Source organism: Carassius carassius, chromosome 8 (assembly GCF_963082965.1).
Source record: "Carassius carassius chromosome 8, fCarCar2.1, whole genome shotgun sequence".
NCBI classification, from domain to species: Eukaryota; Metazoa; Chordata; class Actinopteri; order Cypriniformes; family Cyprinidae; genus Carassius; species Carassius carassius.
This window is the reverse complement of record NC_081762.1, coordinates 16,814,516-16,841,144: the sequence shown is the minus strand read 5'-3', so window position 1 is coordinate 16,841,144 and position 26,629 is coordinate 16,814,516. Positions and strand designations below refer to the sequence as shown.

General features: G+C 37.4%; 1 protein-coding gene across 2 annotated transcripts in view; it reads left to right on the top strand.

Annotated features, from left to right (window-relative positions):
* Positions 1 to 26,629, top strand: part of LOC132145436 (PHD finger protein 14-like) — a 101,144-nt gene that overhangs the window by 45,619 nt on the left and 28,896 nt on the right. Inside the window, exons 12-17 of one of the 2 annotated variants that reach the window (XM_059556475.1) lie at positions 638 to 744; positions 908 to 1,039; positions 2,111 to 2,273; positions 12,367 to 12,423; positions 12,611 to 12,732; positions 13,364 to 15,114. In XM_059556475.1, the coding sequence (XP_059412458.1) occupies positions 638 to 744; positions 908 to 1,039; positions 2,111 to 2,273; positions 12,367 to 12,423; positions 12,611 to 12,732; positions 13,364 to 13,370 (588 nt within the window). In that variant the 3' untranslated portion in view covers positions 13,371 to 15,114. Of the gene's footprint in view, positions 1 to 637; positions 745 to 907; positions 1,040 to 2,110; positions 2,274 to 12,366; positions 12,424 to 12,610; positions 12,733 to 13,363; positions 15,115 to 26,629 lie in introns of those variants that run through there. The other variant, XM_059556474.1, reaches the window with a different exon arrangement.

The window sequence follows — 26,629 nt, the reverse complement described above, 5'->3', positions numbered from 1 at the left end:
AACACCCCTTTTAATTAAAACAACATTCCCAAATGCTCCGGCCAGCTTCCATTGTCTCAAACCCACCATTTATTTGTTAAGGCAGTGTTTCAAAGTCAGGCCGCTCAAACAGACATATTGAAAGCTCCGTAGAACCACAGTGTTTGTGCTTGTTGTGTTCTCTTCACCTAAGGATCGGATAAAAGTATTTTAACATTGAAGAGAAACATAAATAGTGGGGAAGACAACGAAAATCCTTTTGTGTGAACAGTTGTGTGAAAAATCTAAATTTACTCTGAAATGTTTAATTGCATTTCACCAAATAGTGCTTGATAAGGACATGAGCCTCAAGTTGTGCAGTTATTTGAGGAGAGAGATGTGCTGATGTTTTTGCCTGGCAGACAGTAAACAGGCTGAAATGTCCAATAGAGATGCATTGAAGGACTCAAGCCATGTCTAATTACCCGGATGTCATACTGGAGATGTTTCCCTCAGATCACCTTATCATCCGCACAGCACTGCCCTGGCAATCACTCAATGTTTTCTTTAGAATATGACCTTAAAAGTAACATTCTCTAGTTATGAAGGTGTGGTTTAATATTATGCCGTTTATGTCTTTCAGATGTATCTAAATTTCAGTGCTCTGCTTTGTTTGCAGAAATTGAACCCTCCTGCAGTTCTGAAAGCTCCCAAAGAGAGAAAGCCAAGCAAGAAGGAGGGAGGGTCACCAGGGAAGTCGTCGAACCTCCCAGCTATGCTCTACAGGTAAGCTTGCTGCCAATACAGGGCTCCACATCTGGCCACTGTTATTCTAATACCTTTTTTAAACATTGACCTAGAGTTCATGAATTATTAAGTGCTAAAAGAGAGATAAATGTGTGAAAGAAATGTGTGCTGTAAATAAGAAACAGTTTCATGCTCTGTGCAGCTGTGGGATCTGTAAGAAAAACCAAGACCAGCATCTTTTACTGCTATGTGACACGTGTAAGCTGCATTACCACCTGGGCTGCCTGGACCCGCCTCTCACACGCATGCCGAAGAAGACCAAAAACAGCTACTGGTGAGAACAGGAGTGGGAGATGGAATTCAAATGTGATAGAAGTAACTTCTAGACGTGCTGACATCTCTGGAGCAGGGCTTCTGATAATCAATACTGGCTTGTGATTATAAAAATGTAATGTTTAAAAAAATAAGTAAATACAAACACTCATCATTATATACTCACTAAAAAAGATATTTAGAAAATATTGAATTACAGTATGTACTTGCACATTATGTGAACACAACATCAGAAATCTATTGAAATTGAAACCTATTGAAATCCCCAATTTTGTGAATCCCTGCTCTAGAGGAAACAAATAAAAGTTTTATAAACAATTCCCTCTTTTGGCCATGTATCAAAAAGCTGTCAAAGTTGCAGGATTTTTAATCACATTTTTTGTTATAATTAATTACTAAATTAGCATGTTAATGTTTTTTTTTTTCTTTTTTTTTTTCAAATGTCTATAACAAAATAAAGGTGCTATTTCAAATTCTAAGTGCAGCATTTCACTTGCAGTGCTTCATACAGTCCCTCCATGTTTACTTTCATAAGGTTATACTAACTGTCACTTGGAAAATTTATGTGGCGCTCCACAGTTGCATGCGTGAGCGTTTCTGTGTTTTGTTTATTTGTCAAGCTGAGCCCAATGCTTTCGCTGCTGATTCGAGTAATTCATTTAATCCATGAATAAGAAAGTGTGATGTTGTTCCGCACTGCTGGATGGAAATTAGAAAGCATTTGAAAGAGAAAATTGTGTGGGGGGCCAAGTCGTACCTAATTACTGGCAACTGCCTGCCCCTGAGACAGTAATACTGTATAATCAAAAAGCTTTTGCTCGCACTGAAGAACTCAGCTATTCCTTCAATTTCATTTATTGTTTGTGTGGGATATTTTAACAACCCTTTTGTTGGAATGAATATGACACGTCTGCTTCTGATGGAAAAACATTGACATGGACCTTGAAAGCCACTCTCTCTCATCTCAAAGATTTCTCCATATTGAGGAATCAATAAGGTCAAATGAAAGCAAAAGAATACCTGACTCCTTTGTCATTCTCACTCTTTCTCTCTGTCGCTCGTCCTTTTCCAGGCAGTGCTCTGAGTGCGACCAGGCCAGCAGTGATGAGGCTGACATTGCCATGGAGACGCTACCGGATGGAACCAAAAGGTCCAGGAGGCAGATCAAGGGACCAATCAAATTCATCCCTCAAGAAATGAGCCCAGAACCCAAGAAGCTTCAAGTGAGAGGGACTGTGAGTATGAGCATATCATGAGCTCACTGATGACGAACGTGTGTTAAAAAGCCAATACTTGAAATTGGGCTTCTAATACCCACCAGCTGCGTTTCACAGATTTCCACTAAAGATAAAGGTGGATTTCTTGAAAGAGACCCACACATCTCTTGAAAAATGGGAATTACTAGTGCACTTGTCTGTTTTAAGCTTCGTCTAGCTCGCTCTGATTGGTGCTTTAACTCTAGCTGTTGTCTTAGGTCAAGCATTCATTCGCTGACTTGAAATTGATTCTTTGCTCCTCACGTAAAATAGATAATTGACCTGTTCTTTAGTCTCTTGAGCTTTCACAGAGGTTATTGGTGAAGTTCACAACAGCTAGCTTTGTTGATTACTTAGAAATGGAAAACCTAAACAGTATATCATCTTTAATTGTTTTATAAAACCACCTTGAAACTGATACAGCCATAATTAAGCCATCAGTAAAAACCCCACTGGATTTCAGTTTTATTAGAACATTAGCATTTAGAATTGTTTCCGAAACTTAATGAGCTGCCTTTCTGCCTACTCCGTACAAAAGCAGCTGCTATAGAAGATAGCTCAACCTCCCAAATAACTGATTTGGAACGCTCTATGACACAAACAGCGTTACATCTTGCTTTTGACATTAGCATGTTGCAAAACTAACAGCATAATATTAAAGACTATGTATAAGTACCAAGATGGTTCACTCAATGGGAGAAAGCGTAACTCACATTTTGGCAGAATTATTCCTTCATAAAGAAAAGAGCCAGCTTCCAATAGACTATTTTTCACATTTCTGGATTTTCAGCAGCGGAAGTCGTCATAGTTCATAATTCGAGCGCAGTGAATGGGAGAGTACCACACATATAGTTTTTTGCATTCCCAATTGCTCAAATAGCAAAAGTAAAAACTCCATTATAGTGTTTTCACGAATTTCAATCAGAATAACAAATTGAAAGAGACTGATATCGTCTGATATAAATATAAAAAAGAGGATTTAAGATGCTGATGACCATTGAAAAGCATCATCACAATCCTGTGAAAAGGGTCCATTGGTAAAATCATTGCAGATGCTATTGGAAGTTCCTGGTTTTCATAGAAATATTGTGTTTTTTAGATGCACTCTGGGCTGCACATGTGCTTTGGCTATACCAACGTGAAATATACACTTTTTAAATTATATTTGAGGATAAAAATAACAACATTTATTGGACAGTTTGTCATATTTTGTTGTTGACTTACAAAAAAATGTAAGTTTGGCAAGCAGTGTTTTCATTATTTCTCCATTCATTTTAGATAGAAGTTGGTCTTGCATGCCTTGCATTTCACTAGTAAGCATAAAAAACGTTATATAAATATTGGACAAAATCCATTTTTATTTGCAGCTGGCGGTTTTATTGATACTTTTCATTATTAAATGTAATTTGTAATATTTAGGAACACTTCATAGTGTCACTGATTTAAGGCAGTTAAGTTTTGTACAGCCTTAAAGTCTGTGTGAACTGGAAGATGCTTCCGACTTTATTTCAGTATGGTGACGTGTTTCCAACTGAAATGGAATATTGAGTAGAGGGTGGGGTTTTATTTTTGCACTCCTTTCATCTTTCACTTGCAGCAAAATAACGGCTGGAGGGGCCCAAGCCATCAAATTGACATCATTAAAGGAGGAATCCCATTCCAGAGAGGAAGCAAATGATCAGATTATGATTAAAGATTACCGAGACAATTTATTTTTTATTTTTTCAGAGGATTAATTTGCATGATTAATTGCTCACTTTAAGACTAACAATGTACACTAACAAAATAAATATTGTACATTTTGATTTCATGCTAACTTTAAGATGTGGTTACATTTACTTTTTTTTGGCAAATGTTCTCAGGCAAATCCAGTCATTTTGGTAGGAAATAATGTATACAGGAATTCTGCGAGATGTAAAAAGATTTCCCCACATTTCCCCATTTCGCAACGGGTTCAAGTTGGTTTCACATATTCATAGCATTGGCCAAAAGAAAACTGCTGCTTGAGCTGTGCTTCAGACCACGCTACACGATAATAGACAATATACTTTTTTGCCAAGTGTGTGTGTACTATTGTTCGCTTACCTTAAAATGCTGCCTTAATAGACAGCTTACTGTAACAGAGGTAATATTCAGTCTTCTGTTGAATGATCAAACGTGTGCACCAATACCTCTAGCTGTAGAGGCAGAGCGCCACATTGAAGTGTGAGGGTAGGTGTGTGTGTGTTTTTCAGACTTGAGATAGGGCTTGTCTTTCAGGCTCTCCATGGCTTCCACTTATCACTGTCCAGCATTCTCTGATCCTGCGATAGCGCTCCTGCAGCCTGGCTCCCTTAAGGAAGACAAAAGATATCCATCAGAGAAACGACATGCTCTCCAGCCCTCCTTCATTTTGTCTTTTTCAACCTTTTGTTTTAAAGCTTAGTCAATAAACCTTTCCTGCCAGTTTTTTAAATCAAATTCGAAAGTAAAGCACAATTTTAGATGGCTCCTGCTGCACTGCCTTGGCTGATGGCTGTCAAAATAGCTCACACGCAGGTAAAAGGAATGAGTTCTGGAAGAAAATATTTTTTGTTTGCTGTATTTATGTGTGAGTGTGGGCTTGCATATGCCAGGCAGGGTTAATGTGTTTTCCCTTTAGTCTCTGAGACGCGTGTCCAGAAGTGAGGCGAAGGCTTCAGTGGAGAGCAGCTGGATTAAAAGGCTTTTATTTTTCTAAACTCCACCAGAGAAAGATGCTTCATTGCAGAATTTATCTTAACTTCCATTCCAAAGTGTGGCAGCAGCTGAAGGAACCCTGCTTTGCATTTTTAATGCACTTAACCAGCCGGTGTGGCAGTGGCAAGCCCTTGTAAAGCTGTGTTCTGATTTATCACGGCCAGCTAATCGACCCCCCGCCATCCCTCCATTTAGGAGTCAGTGGTTTTGGCTTCACTAATGTGCCGCGCTGAATACCGGCTCTTCTGCACACCTGAAATGGCTCTCATGACTGGCACACACTGAGATTTTGTCCGGACTCTGGTGGACTTTATCATTTTCGTGAATAAAGGCATTGGAAGTCTTGCTATAATTAGTGGAGTTTGCAAAAGCGAGGGTCATTTTGGTCATACTTTGATTTTTCAATTATAAAACTTTGGCTCTATTGGCAATACAGACATGAATGATACATCAAGTTTTGCAGCTTGTAGAAGAGAAGTGTGCTATTACTTGTGTAAGTGATTTTTTTGTTTGTGGCCTTGGTAGACAATAAAATAGGTGGTAAAATCCCATATACTTACTGTAATGGAGAGCTAGTTGGGATCTTCAGATAAGGCCCATTATGTAGCCACCTAGCAACCATCCATAACACCCTAACACCCACCAGCAAAACAAGTATTTTGTTTAATGGGACAGGCACAGCTGCTACAAAATCTACTGCAATGCATTAAAATAATAATAATAATAAAATGTTATTTTTGTTTAAATTTAACCATTTTTGTGTTTCTTTATTTATGTATGCCCTTTGTTTTTTTGTTTTTGTTTTTTTTATACTTTAATCAATTATTTTTTTTAATTATATATTGCATTTTTCACTCTTGCCTTTACCCGAAATAATTCCATAGTTTTGCAAACTTTCTCACAAACAGTTTTTCTGACAAAACACCTTTTAATAATAAATAAAATATGTACAAATATTTTACATTTATTTTATATATTATATATATATATATATATATATATATATATATATATATATATATATATATATATATATATATAATTTACTTTATTCATGAATTTTTTCATTTTTTCAAATCTTGTGCCTCTGCGCCCTTTAGACCAAATATTCCTATAGTTGTTCTATAGTTGTTGTTGATTTTGTTTTTTACTTTGTAGCAAACTTTTTTTTCTGATCGAACGCCTTTTTGATTATTTTACATATTTGTTCTGGATTTTAAGCCATTAGTCTTCTTTCAATTACCACAGTAGGCTACTCTTTGTTACGGTCCGTTTGTATGCACCAATAGTTTTTCCAATCTTGTGGAAATTGATTCAGTGTTTTTAAAGATGCAGCATTGCAAGGTCTTTAATTAAAAAGTAGGGTTTTTTCGCAGAGTCGTCTTGACTGTCCTCCAAGTGTAGAGTGTTGTTTACGTCAGCCCTTCACCACATTTACAGTACTTTACAATTACATAGAGGATCTCGGCACAGAGGACCACTGATCTAAGCCTTTAATAGATTACCTTAATCGAGTCTGCCGTAATGAAGGAATAATCAAATAAATGTGTGCCTTTGTTTGGTGCCAACATCGAGGGAGAAGTGGCAGAGGCATTTAAGTGCCAATTGGCATTGTGGAAGCAGTTAGCATTTATAATGATAAGTGTTCCATCTGCTGTGTGGTGGCAAGCCAAAGGCGACAGATGGAATTGTTTTCACAATCTGTTTAAATATGTTGTCGTTTTTTCTTCCCTTTTTAAAAAGGCCCAGCTTGGCACACTCATGCGCCTGTTCTCATTAAGGTGGAGACGTTTGATTTGACTCGTGCAATGCTGCTGTTGTTTTTCTTGTGTTTATCAGCTACTGATGGAGATGAAGCGTTGATCCGCCGATGGTAGACAAGAAAAACAGCGCAAAAAGTGTCTCTAAGCGAACAGGAGAATGCTCTGTGGAGGACGTGTTTGGATACTCAATCTTGGTTCATGGCACACACAAAAATTAAATTTAACAGCCAGAGTTGACCCAATTGCGAAATGGCCTTATATCTGGATAGAGAAGGCAAGCGGTTGAGGCTGTGGTCTGGGCTCTAAACAAAGGGATTGAATTCCTATATGGCACACAAGGGGGAGCCGGACTGAATGAGAGATTTGGATTAGAGAAGAGCACCACTGTTTGACATCTGTAGCAGCTACTTTGATCCACAAGTCAACAGCTGCTCTGCGTGAGCTGTTTACTCGTAGAGAGTGGTAAACTTTGTTCTGTTCAGCTTACTGCCACATTGCTTGAACAGTATCACATTACACTCTAACTGAGCAGCTTTTCAAATCTCATTTATATTTATATATATATATATATATATATATATATATATATATATATATATAAACATTTATTTGTAATTAAGCTCTGAAGTGCCAAGTTAAGGATTTACGAAAATCATATAATTTATTTAAGCTTATGTTATTATTTCAACTTCATTACTAGTGTTCGACCAAGATAGTTTTTTTTGACAGCCAATGCTGATATCTTGGAAAGCAGGGTGGCCGATATAAAGCTGATATAATTTTTTTTTTTTTTTTTTTTTTTTTTAATATTGAAGAAATTTTAAAATGTATTAAAAAATAAATGTGTAAAATAAACTTGCTTATACTTTAAATGACAATGTATTTTTCACAAATAAAATAAAAAATATTTAATAACATTATAATTAAAAGTAAGTAAACACTGTAACCAACAGGGCACTCAGTATTCTGTGTAGTTTGCGTGCATTGGGAATAAAAAAAAAATTCAAATGAAGCCAAGGTAACACTCATTTTACATACAGCACACAGTGAAAATGACATGAATATGAAATTGGGCAAAAGCATGAAGCACAGCATAATTTGAAATCACGAGTTTTAAGTTTGTAGATCGCGCTTCTCAATGAAGCTGAAGTCTCCTGTCCATATCCTATTCGCACAGACCGACCGTCATGCAGAGTACACGCGATCATGCAGGATACAAATGCACACTTCATAAGATCTCACAGCTGGATTTGACTAAGTTTGCAAGGTTTTTCTAGAAATCTAAGGATTTCTAATAATAACAGTATAGTACAGTACTTTTTTGAATACATTTTAATACCTTTGTTTAACAGTTCTGTCTGATAATTAGATGGACTTCTGTCCATAGACAGAACTGTTAACGACAACAGCGAACAAAAGGGAGAATGTGAGCACTGTGTTTAGGCGCTGTCGTTCTCAGCGACATTAAAATAAAGGTCCCGCCACGAACGCATCGGCCAAACAGAAAAACTTATCGGATGATTCGATATTTGAAAAATGCCAAATATGAGCCGATATATCGGTCGACCACTATTTGTTATTTATTACTAATAATACTATTTATTTCACTAGTATATCGTAGGTAGAAAATATGTGAAATGAGTAGTATGTCCGAATTCTTAATTTTAATGTTGCTATTTCAGTTTTATTTCAACTAACTGTGCAGCCCCATTTGTTTATTTTAATGTTACATTTTATTTAATTAATTATTAGTTCTTTTCACGCCCCCTGCAGTTCCCTCATTTAGCGAAACCCTGTTCTACCCCATTATTATTGGCAGGGGCAGACTTATAGTTCCAGGTATGGGGCCCCAACACAATAATTATGTGCTCTTTTACGCCTAACCCTTATTTTGCTAGCTCACTTACTCTCATAGTTTATAGTTTATTTATTCCTTCACAACCAGTAATTAGTCAACCTGATGCTGTTCTAAAGCCATATTAGTAGGGGTGCTCGGATCAGGATTTTTGAGGGCCAGAAAGCAGTATCTGCCGAAACGATCACAAATACCAATCTTTTTAAAGCCTTCTTTAGATCATGTAGAATTATTTATAGTGAAGATCCAATCACCTGAATTAAATTTTTGAAAATTAATTCCTCTCTTAGGTGAGCAGTGCATATGTAGTCCATCTGTGGTACAGATCAGCATGGACTGTGTTTTCACACTGGAGTCTGCTCCTGATCCATGGCTGTTTACCACAAACTCAACATTTATCCATTATTTTTATTTTAAATCCAAACCTTGTTACTTAAAATGCTTTTTCAACACTGTGATTCTTTTTTGAGACCTTTAATTAAGAACTTATTTAATTAACAAATTATTGTCTTGTTTATTTAAAAGTGCTCTTTTCCTGTGTGTGCAGTGTGAATGCTTTAATCCATTAACATGAGTGTGGAAAAAATACACACCACATAAGCACTGCAAACGGAGTAACATGAACCTGGCATTATTATGTGTGTGCGCCACGAGTGTGCATGAGCGCACGGTCTTCAGGAAAGCGCGCTAGCGTTGAATGGTTTAAATACTGGCAAGAATTAAAAAGAAAAAATGCAATTTATAAACTTTAGTTGACGATGCGACACTGCCTCGATAGTGCAAGTGACAATTCCTTTGTCGACTGTGCAGCATGCAGCTCGCTTATAGTGCAGACGCAATGGGATTTGAAGCCATTTGCATTTTGAGAGAGAAAGAGAACACATGGTAATACATTCATGCTGTTTATGAAATTATGTCTCACAGAAACAAATTACTTTATCAATTACTTTATTTAATTATTTATTAAGGGAAATATGAATTGTACCTCACCTAAAGCATTATAATAATTTCACCCGCGCCAGACAGAGAATGAGATGGTGCCACTGCATGTCATGCCAGAACTCTTACGGCAGACGTGTCATCAGCTTGAGATAGGTTTTATGAGATCTGCCTTTTTAGAAACCGCCGATCAATTATCCCAAAGTGATTATCAGCCGATTGTGATTGGTAGCCGATCAATCGGTGCACCCCTACATATTAGGCTACCTTCACATCACAAAAGATGCATGCACTTGTCCATTTAATGAATTTTAAACTTTTTACAAACTTGACTTTATTCCATGCAACTCGTTCCATATCCGAGGTTTCCTAAGGCGTACGGTAGGGTATGCTGAGAAACAAATGGAAAATGTAATTTATTATTAAGCGAAAATCTCCAGTCACTGCATTCGTGATTTTTACACTAGCGGTTCGCATCGGCGCGCCTAGGAAGAGCACACAAGATATTCCAGCCTACGACATTTGCACTGAACACGAGTGAATAGTTTGTACATGTTTTTTTTTTTTTTTTTTTTTTATCGCTGTAGTTGTAATGTACAACCCGAATTCCGGAAAAGTTGGGACGTTTTTTACATTTGAATAAAATGAAAACTAAAGGAATTTCAAATCACATGAGCCAATATTTTATTCACAATAGAACATAGATAACGTAGCAAATGTTTAAACTGAGAAATTTTACACTTTTATCCACTTAATTAGCTCATTTAAAATTGAATGCCTGCTACAGGTCTCAAAAAAGTTGGCACGGGGGCAACAAATGGCTAAAAAAGCAAGCAGTTTTGAAAAATTCAGCTGGGAGAACATCTAGTGATTAATTAAGTTAATTGATATCAGGTCTGTAACATGATTAGCTATAAAAGCTTTGTCTTAGAGAAGCAGAGTCTCTCAGAAGTAAAGATGGGCAGAGGCTCTCCAATCTGTGAAAGACTGCATGAAAAAATTGTGGAAAACTTTAAAAACAATGTTCCTCAACGTCAAATTGCAAAGGCTTTGCAAATCTCATCATCTACAGTGCATAACATCATCAAAAGATTCAGAGAAACTGGAGAAATCTCTGTGCGTAAGGGACAAGGCCGGAGACCTTTATTGGATGCCCGTGGTCTTCGGGCTCTCAGACGACACTGCATCACTCATCGGCATGATTGTGTCAATGACATTACTAAATGGACCCAGGAATACTTTCAGAAACCACTGTCGGTAAACACAATCCGCCGTGCCATCAGCAGATGCCAACTAAAGCTCTATCATGCAAAAAGGAAGCCATATGTGAACATGGTCCAGAAGCGCCGTCGTGTCCTGTGGGCCAAGGCTCATTTAAAATGGACTATTTCAAAGTGGAATAGTGTTTTATGGTCAGACGAGTCCAAATTTGACTTTCTTGTTGGAAATCACGGACGCCGTGTCCTCCGGGCTAAAGAGGAGGGAGACCTTCCAGCATGTTATCAGCGTTCAGTTCAAAAGCCAGCATCTCTGATGGTATGGGGGTGCATAAGTGCATACGGTATGGGCAGCTTGCATGTTTTGGAAGGCTCTGTGAATGCTGAAAGGTATATAAAGGTTTTAGAGCAACATATGCTTCCCTCCAAACAACGTCTATTTCAGGGAAGGCCTTGTTTATTTCAGCAGGACAATGCAAAACCACATACTGCAGCTATAACAACAGCATGGCTTCGTCGTAGAAGAGTCCGGGTGCTAACCTGGCCTGCCTGCAGTCCAGATCTTTCACCTAGAGAGAACATTTGGTGCATCATTAAACGAAAAATACGTCAAAGACGACCACGAACTCTTCAGCAGCTGGAAATCTATATAAGGCAAGAATGGGACCAAATTCCAACAGCAAAACTCCAGCAACTCATAGCCTCAATGCCCAGACGTCTTCAAACTGTTTTGAAAAGAAAAGGAGATGCTACACCATGGTAAACATGCCCCGTCCCAACTATTTTGAGACCTGTAGCAGAAATCAAAATTGAAATGAGCTCATTTTGTGCATAAAATTGTAAACTTTCTCAGTTTAAACATTTGCTATGTAAGCTATGTTCTATTGTGAATAAAATATTGGCTCATGTGATTTGAAAGTCTTTTAGTTTTCATTTTATTAAAATTTAAAAAACGTCCCAACTTTTCCGGAATTCGGGTAGTACTTTTGAAAGCCAGAATGTGCATATATCAGCAGAAACATACATTAGCAAACCGTTTTATTTTGCATGTTGTTATTTATAAGAAACAATATTACAGTTGCATTGTCAGATTTAAGTTAAACCGCGGTCCTAGTGCGTGCCTAATTGTGTGGAGAGGAACCGTACAGTTCGATTCTTTTTTTACCCAGAACCGTTCCACCCCTGCCTGAGACCAGTGTTACATATTGTAAAAATGGGCGTAATAAGCATCATTTAAGGTCAATTAACCCATTCTGAACATGAACATTCAGGGGTGATGTTACGTTAACAAGTGACTAGGTATGTTTTTTTCTTCATTTTTTGCACTTTAGGACTTGCGTAACTTTTCATTAGTTCTCCTTTTTTGTTGATTGTTTCTAAATGGGATTTTAAGTGAGAATCCATTTAAAATAAAAATGTTAATACTTGATTCAACAAGAATTATTGACGTCGCTATAATTTAATTCCCATGTTTATTTTAATAATCTTAAATACAGTAATCTGACATTAGAACACTTGCATTGTTCTTTTGAAGTCTGGCGTTCTGTATTATGACCAAATCTCATTTTCCCTTTTACCAGAGAACCAGAGGCCAGAAGAGGAAAAGAACTTCCATCTGCGAGGAGGAGAAGATTGAGGTGAGTGTTCCCTTCCTCACCCCACACCCCTTTAAGACTCTTTCTCCCTCATCTACCTCTAATATTTAGAGAGTGTGATGAAGGAAGACAGCTTGTGTATGTTTACACAGCAATCTCAGCCCTCTCCACTCACTAGCTTCATTCAAACACACACGGCAGTCGCCTTTAATAGCTTGCGTTTCCATAGGAACCTTCACCACGGGAGCGCAGACAGAGGCACTCGACTCTACAGAAAAAGCCCAAAGCCGATGACACGCGGACCGAGTGCACCACCTGCAAGGGCCCCGGCGACAATGAAAACCTAGTGAGGTGGGTAAAGCCTGTGCGACGCACGTCTCTGAAGCATCTGTGCATGTGAGAGCGTGTTTAATCTGGGTGGGGGGGTGTTATATTCGCCTCATGATTAAAGTTCAGGCTTCGTTATAAGGACTCTGCCATGCATGTGTGAGTGGGAGGCAGCGCTGGCTCCACAGGGCCTTCTCTATTTGGCTGCCACATGTATTTGCTCACTTGGTTTGGCAGTAATGAGCTGTCTGATTTACTGTCGCCATTTGGCCTCCGGTAAGAGGTTGCAGTTCCTTCGAACAGGATTATTTTAATGTAAGCGTCAGATCCAGATCTATTATCCTGTCTTTTTCCTTCCTTTAACACCTCCCCGTCATGCTTTTAACCGTGTTATGTTTTTGCTAAAATAAAAAAGCATGACTTTTAATTGACACTGACATAAAAGAAGTGCCAAACAGTCACCACTTCCGCCACATCACGATCTGACATAAAGCTGTTTTTGGGTAATTGGAAAATGGCTTGTCAGGTTACAAGTACTTTGAATGCTTTTAGGAGATATGCAGTGTTTTGCGGCTAGTTCGGGTTTGCCGCCGTTTGGCCTCGGCTGTGGTGTGAGGTGTGTTGCCCTGACTCTTTCTGTCTTTGCATTGAACAGGTTGTGAGAGCCGGGCACCACCTCCTCCCCTAGAAAAGGACAGATGAGAGAGAGACAGGGAGAGAGAGAGAGAGGGAAATTAACTCGTTTGAAGAGCGGCGTTGGGGTCGGGGAGGAGCCACCTTCGACCGTCCCTTCTGCCCAAATCCATGGACCTAATCATGGTTAAACGACGGTCCGGCGAAAATATTCTGAAAGACTATCGTATATGGACTAACGTAAAATTGGTTCAGTTTGCACTGGGAGGGGGCGATCGACCCTCATTGGACACTTTAAATGGACTTTATATGGACAGAATACTCAGTTAGCCAGTTTGGAGGCACATAGCGTCGTTCTTTGTGGAATACATGAACAGTAACGCTGTTTTTGGGCCTTTTGCTCATTGGATTAAGCCAGATTCTGGGCCGATTCACCATCTTTGCAATCGATTTGCTGTCATCTGGCCTTCTTTGGGCCTCCTGGACTTTTCTTTTCTCTCTTGCTTTTACATTGGCTTTAAAACAGCGCACTCTTCACTCGATCAGCTATGTTGATTGAGTCAAAGGTGCTTCTGAAAGCTAATTGTGTCTTCTGTCGTGCTTTTATTATGAATGCTTTTAATGCTTTTGTTTCGTGACTCTGCTCTTTTTTGCCTGTGATGTGTGAATTGTATGGTTAAAAGTGGTTAGAAGATAGAATCAGTCCAATCGTATTTTTTTTATTTTTTAAGTGTTTGAATCTTTTTACTAGTTGTGGTAGCATAATATAGCTCAAAATGATAATATTCATACTTAAACTTATAGTTCTTTCCTTAGTATCATATCAGTGATAGCGTGAATCTCACAAGAACATATCTAGGTATATTTAACCATTTAAATTCACCACATGATACTCATACATTTTCTATCCCGAAGTAAAGCCGGTTCTATAATTAGAAGTAAATATCTATCACCTGCTTTCAAATGGAGTGGCATTTACTACACAGAGCCATAGTTCACTGACAAAGCTACGTAATATCGCGTTCATTATCGCCGATTATCGCCTGCCTGTACCTTGTAAGTGACAAGATGCACAGGATAATCAAATTTGGCTGACAGGTGACACGGGGGTCTAACTTCCCACTTTGACGGTATCCTGTGACTTCTGCCTTTATGCCATTGGGAACAGCCACATGCTTTCTCACAACAATTCCTTCCCTGGGATTTACACAGCTTTCCCTCTCTGGATGACTTTAGCTGCCCTTTAACCTCTCACCCCACTGTATCTCCAGCCACAGCTTTATCTCTCTCTTCTACAGCTGTCTTGCCTAGCTCACAGCATACTGTGTGTGTAAGTGTTTGTTGGGGCACATACTGCATCTGCTTTGTCGAGATAATGCTGAAGATGGAGCCCTTTAGATTACAGGTCGCCTGTTAAGTCATGTCAGTTAAGCGAAGTATTGAGCTCTTTCTGGCATGAGCTGTGCTGTTTTTTTGTTGTTGTTTTTTTCTCAAATGTTTTGGAATTGAAAAGTTTATTTGTACTTGAATTTTTTTTTTTTCATATATTTATTTAATGTAAATATCTGACATGGTAATGTATTTCTTAGATATTCCCCATAATTAATGTGTTAATGTGACTTAAACTGAGATTATGGCATTGCATCCGTGAGTATTTGTGTCCTGTGTATATGCAGTGATTTTGTTACCGTGCGTCATTTCGCGCAAGTGTGGTCTTGGGACAGAGGCATTGCATCATGCAAGCCTTAATAAACATTTGACTTTTTCGCCTCATTGCCATCATGATGAATGAGTCTCAGCCGGTCCGGCTAATAGATTGTGCAGGTTAGCTTTTGTTTATCACTAGAGATGTGTCTAGTTTTGCTGGTCCACTCTGCAGCTTATTCTGACCAGAACTGCCTAGACAGAAAACAAATGTTTAAAGTCAGCATTAAAAAAAAAAAATAGATTTTTTGGCTTCATGTAGCCTTGTAATTTTAATCAAAAATATTAATTTCCCCTTCCCTTTGCATTAATATCTCTTGGAAATAATAAAATGTGCTGGGCAATAATCCTTCCCATCCAGCAGTGATCCATGTAATCCCCATTGAACAAAATCATCCCTACATTTTTTTTGTATATCATCATAATAGTAATAGGAGAAAAAAATGACCTCAATTTCCATTTTCCATTGCATGCCAGCTTTGACAATGACAAGTAAACTGATCAGTCAGAACTTGTTTTGTTTTCTGTGTCATTTAGGGATGGGTTAAGCTCGTAAATGTGATTTTTAATTTAATTTTATTTTATTTTATTTTATTTTTTCCCATTCAGTAAATTTTACTGTTTGGCTAATTAGTATTGGAAGCACAGATTTACCATAGTTCACAGTTATAATTTGTGTTTTCAACTATTTCAGTTCCTTGATTACATTGAATTATTATTCACATTCTCCCTCTTGTTTACTGTCGTTGTTAACAGTTCTGTCTAATAATAATCCGATAGAACACTTAAACAAAGGAATTAATGTATATAAAAATATTATAACGATTGCTTTAGTATTATTAGTAATATAAAGGCAAACATTATAATACTTTCTTGTTTGCCCTCAGCATTAAACAAATACACATTTATATAATTTAAACAAATCTTTGAATGACTAATGAACATTCATTTTCACAAACCTTGCAAACTTAGTTAAATCCAGCTGTTTCAAATTATGCTGCGCTTTATGCATTTACCCACTGTCATATTCATGTCATTTTCCCTGTGTGCTGCATGTAAAATGAGTGTTACGCTGGTTTTATTTGAAAAATGATTCCCAATGCACACAAACTTCCCATAATACTGAGTCCCCTGTTGGTTACAGTGTTTACTTCCTTTTTAATTCTATTTTTATTAAATATATATTTATATGTGAAAAATAATTTGTCATCTAAAGTACAAGTATGTTTATTTGACACCTTTATTTTTTAATCCATTGTCAAATTATTTAAAATTTCTTAAAAATTAATTAAAATTAGCAAAAAAAAAATATCGGCTTTATATCGGCTATTGGCCCCCTGCTTTCCAAGATATCGGCATAATATTGATTAAATTTTTTTTTTACATTAAAAAAGCTAAATTAGGAAAAAAATTAGAGCAGAACAGAAATGCAGAGAAGCACATCTTAAAATGTTGTATTTACTTTAAATTGTGATGCACCAGCTTTATATTGGCCATTCTGCCCTTTAAGATATTGTATCTGCCTTCAAAAACCCTTTTTGGTCAGCCACCAATCAGAACTGTCAATTTCTGCCATTTTTGTGTGCAATACGCATACAAGGACAGTCAGTGAACAGACTTTGAGTGGTCCATAGACTTGATCGTAAATGAAAAAGAGCCCTGGCAGACATAAGGTGGCTGTAACACATCTCAGTGTAATACTCTCTCTCTTGCGGTTTTCTCCTGATGTTTTTCCTTCTCTGTATCGTCGTTTTCCCATTTAGCAAATCTCATCTGCTCACACTTGTGCACTCTTCCTGTCTCTCTCCCTCTATTCCACCAGCCATCTCTCTCTTTTCCGTGCCAAGCCAGCTCACAAAGAGTGAGAGGAAGGGAGAGAGTGGAGAGGCTTTCATGGGGAAATCTAGTTAGCGGCATAACAAAAAGCCTAGTGTGTCTGCTAGTAAGCGAATAGCATTTGTGCTTATACAACAGTGGCGACGGTGGCGGGAACAAGCTGCTTCTCTGTGGCCCCGGCCCACCTAAGCTCTGAGCCTTTTTTTGTGGACCGGAAAGATAGAATCAGTTTGGCATGACCAAAACCTGAGCACCCCAATTTCTCATACTCAGTCCAGTGGTCTGGTACGACGGGTCCAGCGGGATGAATGGTTCTGGTCTGAACCCGGGAAGCAGAAAAACGGGGGAAGAGGATGTTCTGGAAGAGCAGTAACCTTTCCGATGATGATCGCCTTTCCTATTACAGACCTGACACAGGATTCAGGGAGATGATTTAATGGCGGCATTTTGTTTTTGCTGACTTCACCTCTTTTTTTTTTTGCACTCCCAACCACTATTAAAACAGAAAACCCATGCAGCAGGGCTGCAGTGTGTGGGAAGAGTGGCCAAGCAGCTAAAATCTATTACGCTACAGCTTCTACAGTATCTTTTATCCTAGCCAGTTCACTGCAGCGTATATGTGCACCGTTGGTCTTCAGGATCGCGTGCCTCCCCCTTTGTGCATTTGCTAGATGACTTGCACTGCCCAGAGGTGCCTAACTAATTAGTAAAAGCATGGTAGAAGCCGAAATTTATTTATTTGTTTATTCATGATTTTCAGTTTTTGTAAATGAAATTCAGACTTTTTTTTTTTAAATTTATTAATTTTCTAAATCAATATTTTCATACAAAATACTATAATGTAGAACAGAATCTGCTATTATTCTAATCAATTCATTCATGTATTTGTTTTTAGTTTTGTTCATGAAATTCAAACATTTTTTTTCAAATGTATAAATTTTTACATGAATGTCTACATATTTTAGTAAAATGTGTCGTTTTATTCATATTTATATATTTATTTTCAATGGTTTAAATTAATATTCTGTATTTATTACAAGTTAAGGTCAATCAACATTTGTTACCAAAAAAGAAAAAGAAAAAAGAAAGTTGATTTGACCCCTTAGCCAACTGAAAAAGGTAAAATGTTAGGCCTATGCGAAGTACTTAAAATGGATGTAAATAGGGCCATTTGTATTTATTTTTTTTGGGATGATTTAAAATCAGAAAAGTGAATATCGCAATTCCATAAAAGCACTTACATGAATTCTTGTGTTAAAATTTTAATATATTTTAAGCTATAAAACTGTTTTGTCTTTTTTGCACTCTAAAATCAAGTGTATTGTTTACATCTTTATGAATATACTCATGAAACTGTAAATATTTTAATGTTTACAAATTGTCTCTTTACACATCCATTGCAAGTGCCTCACTGTATCCTGGATTTTGAAGAAGAAGAGACAAATGGAAATGACTTTTTATGGTAATCAACATCATACCACATATGCTGTTGAGCTTAACTTGCACCGAACCTGGAATGTTTCTTTTAACCTTAACCAACATTATTCAAACCACCAAACTGACCCTCCATCATCTGTTAGAGGCAATATGTGCAAAAGTTGACACATCATGGCCCCCTGCTGTCTACTCAGAGAAACACACTGCGTCCCTCAGGTGGCTGGTGCTGCTCGAAGTTAGCATCCTCGATGGCCATCCTGTCTTTGAGTACCAGACTAAATGAATGAGTGAGCCATGTGGTAATGCGATAATAAAGAGGAGTTACTTTGTCAGTGCATCGGCCGGCCACTGCGGCTTCAGGCATAAGCCCATTCATTGCCTCTCTTCCTTGTAAAACAAAGGCTTCTTAATACTACCATTCCCACCTCAACAGTAAATCAAAAAGGAGGAGGCTCACAAAGGCTGATAATCTGCTCCCTCAATAGAAGGGATTCACAAAAAGCAACGGGGGCACTTTGTCATGGTCAGCAGTCAATGGCCGGGCGTCTTGTGCCATATTGATCCCTGTCACGTGGTGGCTCCCCAAGTAATTGTGCTGGACCCAAGTGATAAATTTGCTGCGATTGTACCATCCATATGGGTGAAAGCAGCGGGCCCAAGAACTAAAGAGTTGCAGTGCAAGTCTTGTATATAACACTTTGGATCCGAGTAAATCCAAGAAATAGCCAAATTATCACTATATCAAAATTATAATATGCAATCTTCTGGTCTGTATACAGACAAGACAAAGTAACCGTTCAGACATCGCTATTGTTCAAGAGATTCGCATTTCTGCCACCCAATCGTTTTTGTGGGGTCACTGTGGAAATTGCTCTTGCTTGCAGGAAGATAATCCACAAAAGGGCAGTCAAAATTACCATGCAGATTAATCCCTTAACATAAAACCTTTAATTACAATGTTCAAACATTTAGGAAGTAATCCTGCCTTTATTTTGGTATTAAAGGGGTGTTTTAGCTGTAGCTTATCAGGAGTAGTGCAACGATTCTTGTTTGTTGCCTTGTTTTGTTGTTTGTTTGTTTTTTCAACTAGTTGTAGATGTCCTCAAATGACATTCAGTGTTTCCCATACATTGAGTTATTTGTGGCGGCCCACTACAATATCTGAACTGACCGCCACAAATAGATTTTCCAAAAGGCTTTGACTTCATTGAATAAATATAAGCACTGCACATTTCAAAATCAAAACCCGATGCAGGTGTTTTTATATCACTGTATTTCGGAAGGAAACCCAGTCTTCAGAAATTTTGGGATGTCATTTTCATTTTATCTTGCATGTAAGGTATGATAAAGCATTTCATATATATATGCCGCCACAAGTATATATATATATCCCACAGTCTGTGGGAAGCACTGACATTGTGTTACTAGAGGTGCGTCTCAAAATATTTAATAATTTCAATATCATGGAAAAGGTCTTTATTTATTGGAATTAAATTTTTTAAAAAGCAAACTTTCTTATATTCTAGATTCATTGCACACAAACTGAGATATTTCAAGATTTGTTTTTTTTTTATTCTGATGGTTACGACATACAGCTTAGGAAAATTACAAATTCTGTATCTCAAAAAAATTGAATATTCCATTTTAAGCTTGATTAGTTTGAATAATTGTGAGTATAAATACTGGGTGCCTCTTGGGCTAGTTTGGAACATCCAACCACAATTATGGGAAAGACTACTGACTTGGCAATGGTCCAGAAGACAATCATCCACACCCTCCACAAGGAGGGTAAGCCACAGAAGGTCACTCCTGAAAGGGCTCGCTGTTCACAGAGTGCTGTATCCAAATATATTCATAGAAAGTTGACTGAAGGAAAAATTGTGGTAGGAAAAGGTGCACAAGCAACAGGGATGAACACAGCCTTGGGAAGATTGTCAGGAAAGACGATTGAAGAACTTGGGAGAGCTTCACAAGGAGTGGACTGAAGTTGAGTCAGCACATCAAGAGTCACCACGCACAGACGTCTTCAGGAAAAGTACTACAGCTGTCACATTCCAAGAACTAAGCCACTCCTGAACCAGAGGAAAAAAAAACATGAAACACTTCAACTGGGGTAAGGAGAAAAAGAACTGGACTGTTGCTCAGTGGTCCAAAGTCCTCTTTTCAGATGAAAGTAAATTTGGCACTTCATTTGGGAATCAAGGTCTGGAGGAAGACAGGAGAGATAGAGAATCCAAACTCCAGTGTGAAGTTTCCGAAGTCATTGATAATTTGGGGTGCCTTGACATCTGCTGGTGTTGCTCCATTGTGTTTTATCAAGTCCAAAGTCAGTTCAGCCATTTTTGATTTTACTAAACTGTAAGTCATAACCATCAGAATTCAAACAAAAAAACTCTTGAAATGTTTCAGTTTGTTTGCAATGAATCTAGAATATAAGAAAGTTTGCTTTTTGAATTAAATTACAACAAATAAAGACCCTTTCCATGATATTCTAGTTTTTTGAGATGCACCTGTACGCTTCATACTTGTGAACAAACCCCTAAGATGTGCATCCAGCCTCATCTGTGTGGACATGATATCTGAAATCATGCTGCTTGTTACAGAGGCTGTGCTATTACCTTTCTATGCAATCAGACTTCCAACTTTTCCCTAGAGAATGATGAAATTTGCAACAACGAAAAAAAGATCCCATAGAGACTGATAAAATGACCTGAGCAATATCTAGGGACCAGATCAGACTCAAGGGGTGGGCTCTTTTAGGTTGTTGCTATGTTGTTTTTAATTCTAAAAAAATATATATATATACAATATACGCTACAGTTCAATTATTTAAAAAAATGTTTTAAAGACACATCTTATGCTCGCGTAGGAGCTGCATTTATTTGATAATAAAAACAGTAAAACTAATATTGTGAAATATTGCTAAAATAACACTTTAGTTTGATTACATTTATATATATATATATAATTTAATCCTCTCAGTAATCATACTTTACCATCACTTTTGATCTGTTTAATGCATTCTTGCTAGGGCTGAATGATTGTTTGCATTTGTGATATGAAAAAAACGTGATTGTTCAACTGCAGCGGCTGCGATTACACTTGGTCACGTGAGAATAAAGAGGTGTGTTCGACTTGAAGAGTACAGCGAGAGAAAGCATAAGATGATGTCTGCTCTTTATAACTCTCGCGATAATTTGATTACATGCACCGATCGTTCCAAGCAGCGCTGCTTCAAGTCGAAAACATCTAAGCAGTCTTCAGAGGAAGCATCACGTTGGCACGCTACAGTGTTGCCAAGTTCCTGGTTTGGGGAGCCCTTCCAAAAAAGGTGTGTTTTACCCCCTGGAACATGATTTTTACCTGTGGACCTCCCCTCGAAAGCGATTGGGCTAGTTTTGAGTAGCAATTGGGTGGGTTTTGTTGTGAAAACCTGGCAACCCTGGCACGCTACACACAGAAATGTTTGAAAGCTTATATATGAACATACTTCAAAAAGGCAAATGGAAATTACTTGAGCAGTAACAGTGTTATGGTGCATTTCATTACTGAAGTCTTAATATAATAAGGATATATATATATATATATATTTATATATACAGTACAGACCAAAAGTTTAGAGACACCTTCTCATTCAAAGAGTTTTCTTTATTTTCATGACTATGAAAATTGTAGAGTCACACTGAAGGCATCAAGGGCTATTTGACCAAGAAGGAGAGTGATGGGGTGCTGCGCCAGATGACCTGGCCTCCACAGTCACCGGATCTGAACCCAATCGAGATGGTTTGGGGGTGAGCTGGACCGCAGACGGAAGGCAAAAGGGCCAACAAGTGCTAAGCATCTCTCGGGGAACTCCTTCAAGACTGTTGGAAGACCATTTCAGGTGACTACCTCTTGAAGCTCATCAAGAGAATGCCAAGAGTGTGCAAAGCAGTAATCAAAGCAAAAGGTGGCTACTTTGAAGAACCTAGAATATGACATATTTTCAGGTGTTTCACACTTTTTTGTTATGTATATAATTCCATATATAATTCCACATGTGTTAATTCATAGTTTTGATGCCTTCAGTGTGAATCTACAATTTTCATAGTCATGAAAATAAAGAAAACTCTTTGAATGAGAAGGTGTGTCCAAACTTTTGGTCTGTACTGTGTGTATATATATATATATATATATTCTTATTTATTCTTATTTATTTACTAAAGTTAACAGAAGGTAGTTTTTAAAAAGTGCAGTCCACATGTTTATGTATGTTTATTACAGTAACTTAATAAACTAGTGTGCCTAAACTAGTGTGGTAAAGCAACAGATTTGTTTTTGTAGTTCTGGAATCTACATAAGTTATTGTGATTTGTTACTGACTTTCATATTAATGTTTACACCAGGCTTATTTGTCAGTGCTTTATGTTGCCATAATTATTACATGTTTGCAAGGTTGGAGTTCAACAAATCAGTCAATATACTACTGTGTAATGTAGTTGTTTAATAAAAATGTCATTCATTTCAATTTCTGTATCACCTAATTTCATCGTAACATATAGGCCTGGCCTACAGAAAAGAACATTAGTTTAATCTATCTAACATTGTGTTGGTCATGCTAAACAATGATTTATATCTTGTCTTTGTTGAATAATACAAAACATAAAGAGCTTTAAAAATAATTGCAAATTAAATCGCAATCTCGATATTGGTAAAAATAAATAAATAAATTGCAATTAGCTTATTTTCCAAAATTTTCCGTTCAGCCTTAATTCTTGCTGAATAAATGTGTTAATTTACTTAAATAAATACATAAAACTGTAGTTTAGGCACTATTTCTTGCTATTAACTAGGTGCTTATAAGCATGCTTATTATTATTATATTGGCTGTTTATTAGTACTTATAAAGCACATATTCTGCATTACCATATTCAACATTCCTTATTCCCACCCATTACCTACACTTAACAACTGCCTATTAATAAGCAGCAAATTAGGAGTTCACTGAGGCAAAAGTTCTAGTTAATGCTTATAGCGAGAATTGGACATTAAAAAAAGAACAATAAAGAAATAAAAACTATTCTTACTGACACCAAAGCCACAATGGCTTCCAGTGAAACCTGTTTCATTTACTTAAGTCTCTTTAACTTCTACACATTTGTGTCAATTTGTTAGTTTATTTTCTCAAATAATAAATAGCAACAGCTATTCTGATTTAGACTTGGTATATGTTTAGCAATGTCTATTTTATCCTGCTTTTATTCCATCTTTTGCTGAATGTCTGTAGTCCAGGACTGACCGATTTATTCTGATCCTCTCAAACAAGGCCACATTATCATTTAATGAAAACTGATATAAATCTCCAGAGTGATTTTTCTGTTGTGCCCCTTTGCAATCTCTTCTCGAAATTTCCAATCTGGCCTAAATGTTCCAAGAATTTTTCTAATGTTGGTGATTGCCCGTGTCTCTTTTAAATGCAAGATGATTGCAGTAATAACGATCCGTAAAAGTGCAGCCAGGAGCCAATTTAACTTAAATACATCCTCTTTGCTTTATCCAGGGAGATTTAGGATTGTACATTACGCTATTAAACCAATGCTTTGATTAAACGGAGTTGTCATGCGTTATCTCTCCAATCAGCGGCCTGTTCAGATGAAGGCCCTTGCCCTGAACCTAGCTGACCGGATCAGCCTTTAAAAGGAGCGTCCGGCCGAAATAGAGTTGTAAGTGGTAGGATGAGAAGAGATCAAGCAACAGAGCCACCGGGCTTTCACCCTGCACCGAGAAACCAGTGAGACGACGGGGAGAGGGAGGGATTCTGAGCGTGCCAGGGGGTCTCTAAGAACTCCTTTTAGAGATTAAACAGTAGATGAAAGAGGATAGGCATCGCTAGCCGAGAGCAACATGTGTCACAGACAAAAGCAATCAATCGTGTTTTCCCCTCACCTCACATCCCAATAAGATTACATCAATCAATAGACTCTCTTATGAGTGATTGGATTCTGTCCCAGATCGGAGGAGAGAGTTGGAGGGGTGGAGAGATACAAGCAGCTCAATTTTACCAATGATTAAAGTGGACCCAAATTGCTTTGATAACATCAAGGACTTTGTGACGGGGTCCAGAAGGGCAGTTGTGGGAACGAAGATGATGCGTCACCTCACGGCACAGAAACTTCTCACATAACTAATGGAGTGGTGGTTTGTTATTAGTAGAGAACAAGTCGTCTTTTTTTTTCTCAGAAGTACAATGTAGAGTTTGATCACTTCCCTACTGGAGAAGAATAATGCTGGATTTCTATTATGAGAGAATGTCAACTCAGTTCTTACAAATCAGTGATTCTCAACTGGCTTTGCTGCAGGTTTTGTATATTGGACATCAAGTGGTAAACCAACACAGTACTGCTTTTGTTTGTTATATAAAGTAAGCACTAGCTTCTTTATAATCAGAAATTGAAATGTATTAATGTTACTATGAAGTGCATAGACCCGACAGATTGTAAAATTATAAACATGAGGTTGAACTGGACATATAGTACACTACCGTTTAAAAGTTTGGGTCCGTATATTTATTAAAACTGTTTTTATGTAATTTAGTTTAAAATGCAATTTAATGTGATGGCAAAACTGATTTTTCAGCAGCCATTATTTTACTGTAAAACAATCTTCAGAAATCATGCTTATATGCCGATTTCCTGCCTTAAGAACATACTTTTTTTTTTTTGTGCTGCTTTTGTATTAATATTTTGTGGAAATCAAGATAATTTTTTTCAGGATTCTTTGATGTATAGGAAGTTCAAAAGAACAGTATTTATTTGAAATATATGTTTTTTTGAATGTAAAAGTCTTTACATTCTGTCTTTATTCAAAGTCTTTATTATGTCAGTTTAATCAGTTTAATAAAACCTTCCAGAATATATAAGTATTAATAGTACTGTGTGCATGTAATTGCACACTATTTTATAATAATTTCTTTATTTTTAAACATTTTTATGGGAATTAAATTTCCCTCTCTTTAAGCCTGTACACTTTGCTATCTTAACTGTAAATGATTATATGATTAGTTGCATTTGATTATTTTCATATTTGTATTGTTGTGCCTGTTCTTGATACACCAGAAGAAAACTGCAATTGAATTTCAGGTTACAAGCCTCCAGTTGAGACCCACCATCACACAGTTTCCCACTGGAACAAGACGTCATCACAAAATGTAGCAATTCAGCATGCACTGAAACCAAAAACATAGTGAAATTATATAGTATTGAAATAAAGCAGATTTGTTCTCAGTAGTCAGAAAAAGACTATTTTATTTATGTATTGTGCTGCACTGAAAGAGAAATTAAAAGTATATGTATTAATTTTGAAAGGTTACTTCCTGTTGAACCACCTATGATGATTGGCCGTCGTCAATTTGAATTCCAATTAAGAATAATCATCGGCCCGTCTGTCTGCTTGGGTCTGCATCACTGAGTAGTGTTTTAATTCAAAGATGTTAAACCGTGATACACAACAAATGCTACAAAAGGTTCATTAAGGCAAAGTAATTAAAGAAGTAAATGGCGAATCGGGGTGCGCTCCGCTAATAAAACGCAAGCCTCCCGTGGCTCCCGTAGGTCCTAACTTTCCCCCCCGCAGAAAGCCAGAGGAGTCTCTCACTCTTTCTTCATTTGCCTGAGCGAGGGATTCATATGAAATCAATTGGCAACTGTGTGCAACAATAGCCGCGTGCTCATTAGCGCAGTACACATGCACTCCTGGTCATTTGTCTTCTTTTTACAAGGAAGCATGGAGGTGATTTAAATTCCCCTTCCCTGTGCAGATATGCCTGCTCAGCCCCTTTATATGTGTGTGTGTGTGTGTTTGAACATGCCGCTGTATGTGTTTGTACTCGTAACCTGTCCTCACATCTGCTCAGACAAAAGAATGTGCACTTGTGGTTACGTTTGTAATTGTAGTTGTCATCTTGCTTTGTGATTTCATTGTCTCACATTTGTTTTTGTTTTTTTACCTAGATAAAATTGCAGTAAATTCAACCTTTGGGATAATTGTTACTTGTGTTGCTTTATTGATTAATTATTTAATTCTGGGGTTCAATAGAAGTTAAGCATAATGAGCAGCATTTGTTGCGTAGAGTTTATTAGCGCCAAAATTGATATCCACTTGACCCTCCTTTGCTTTAAAAAAATTCTGGGTTACAAGACACTTAAAATGGAAGTGAATGGGACCAATCCAAAAGAAATACTCAATAGTGCAGCAACAATATGAAAACTGTACACTTATTACCTGTTCTGTATTATATAAAAATACTATTCTTAAAATCAAATGCTTCATACGG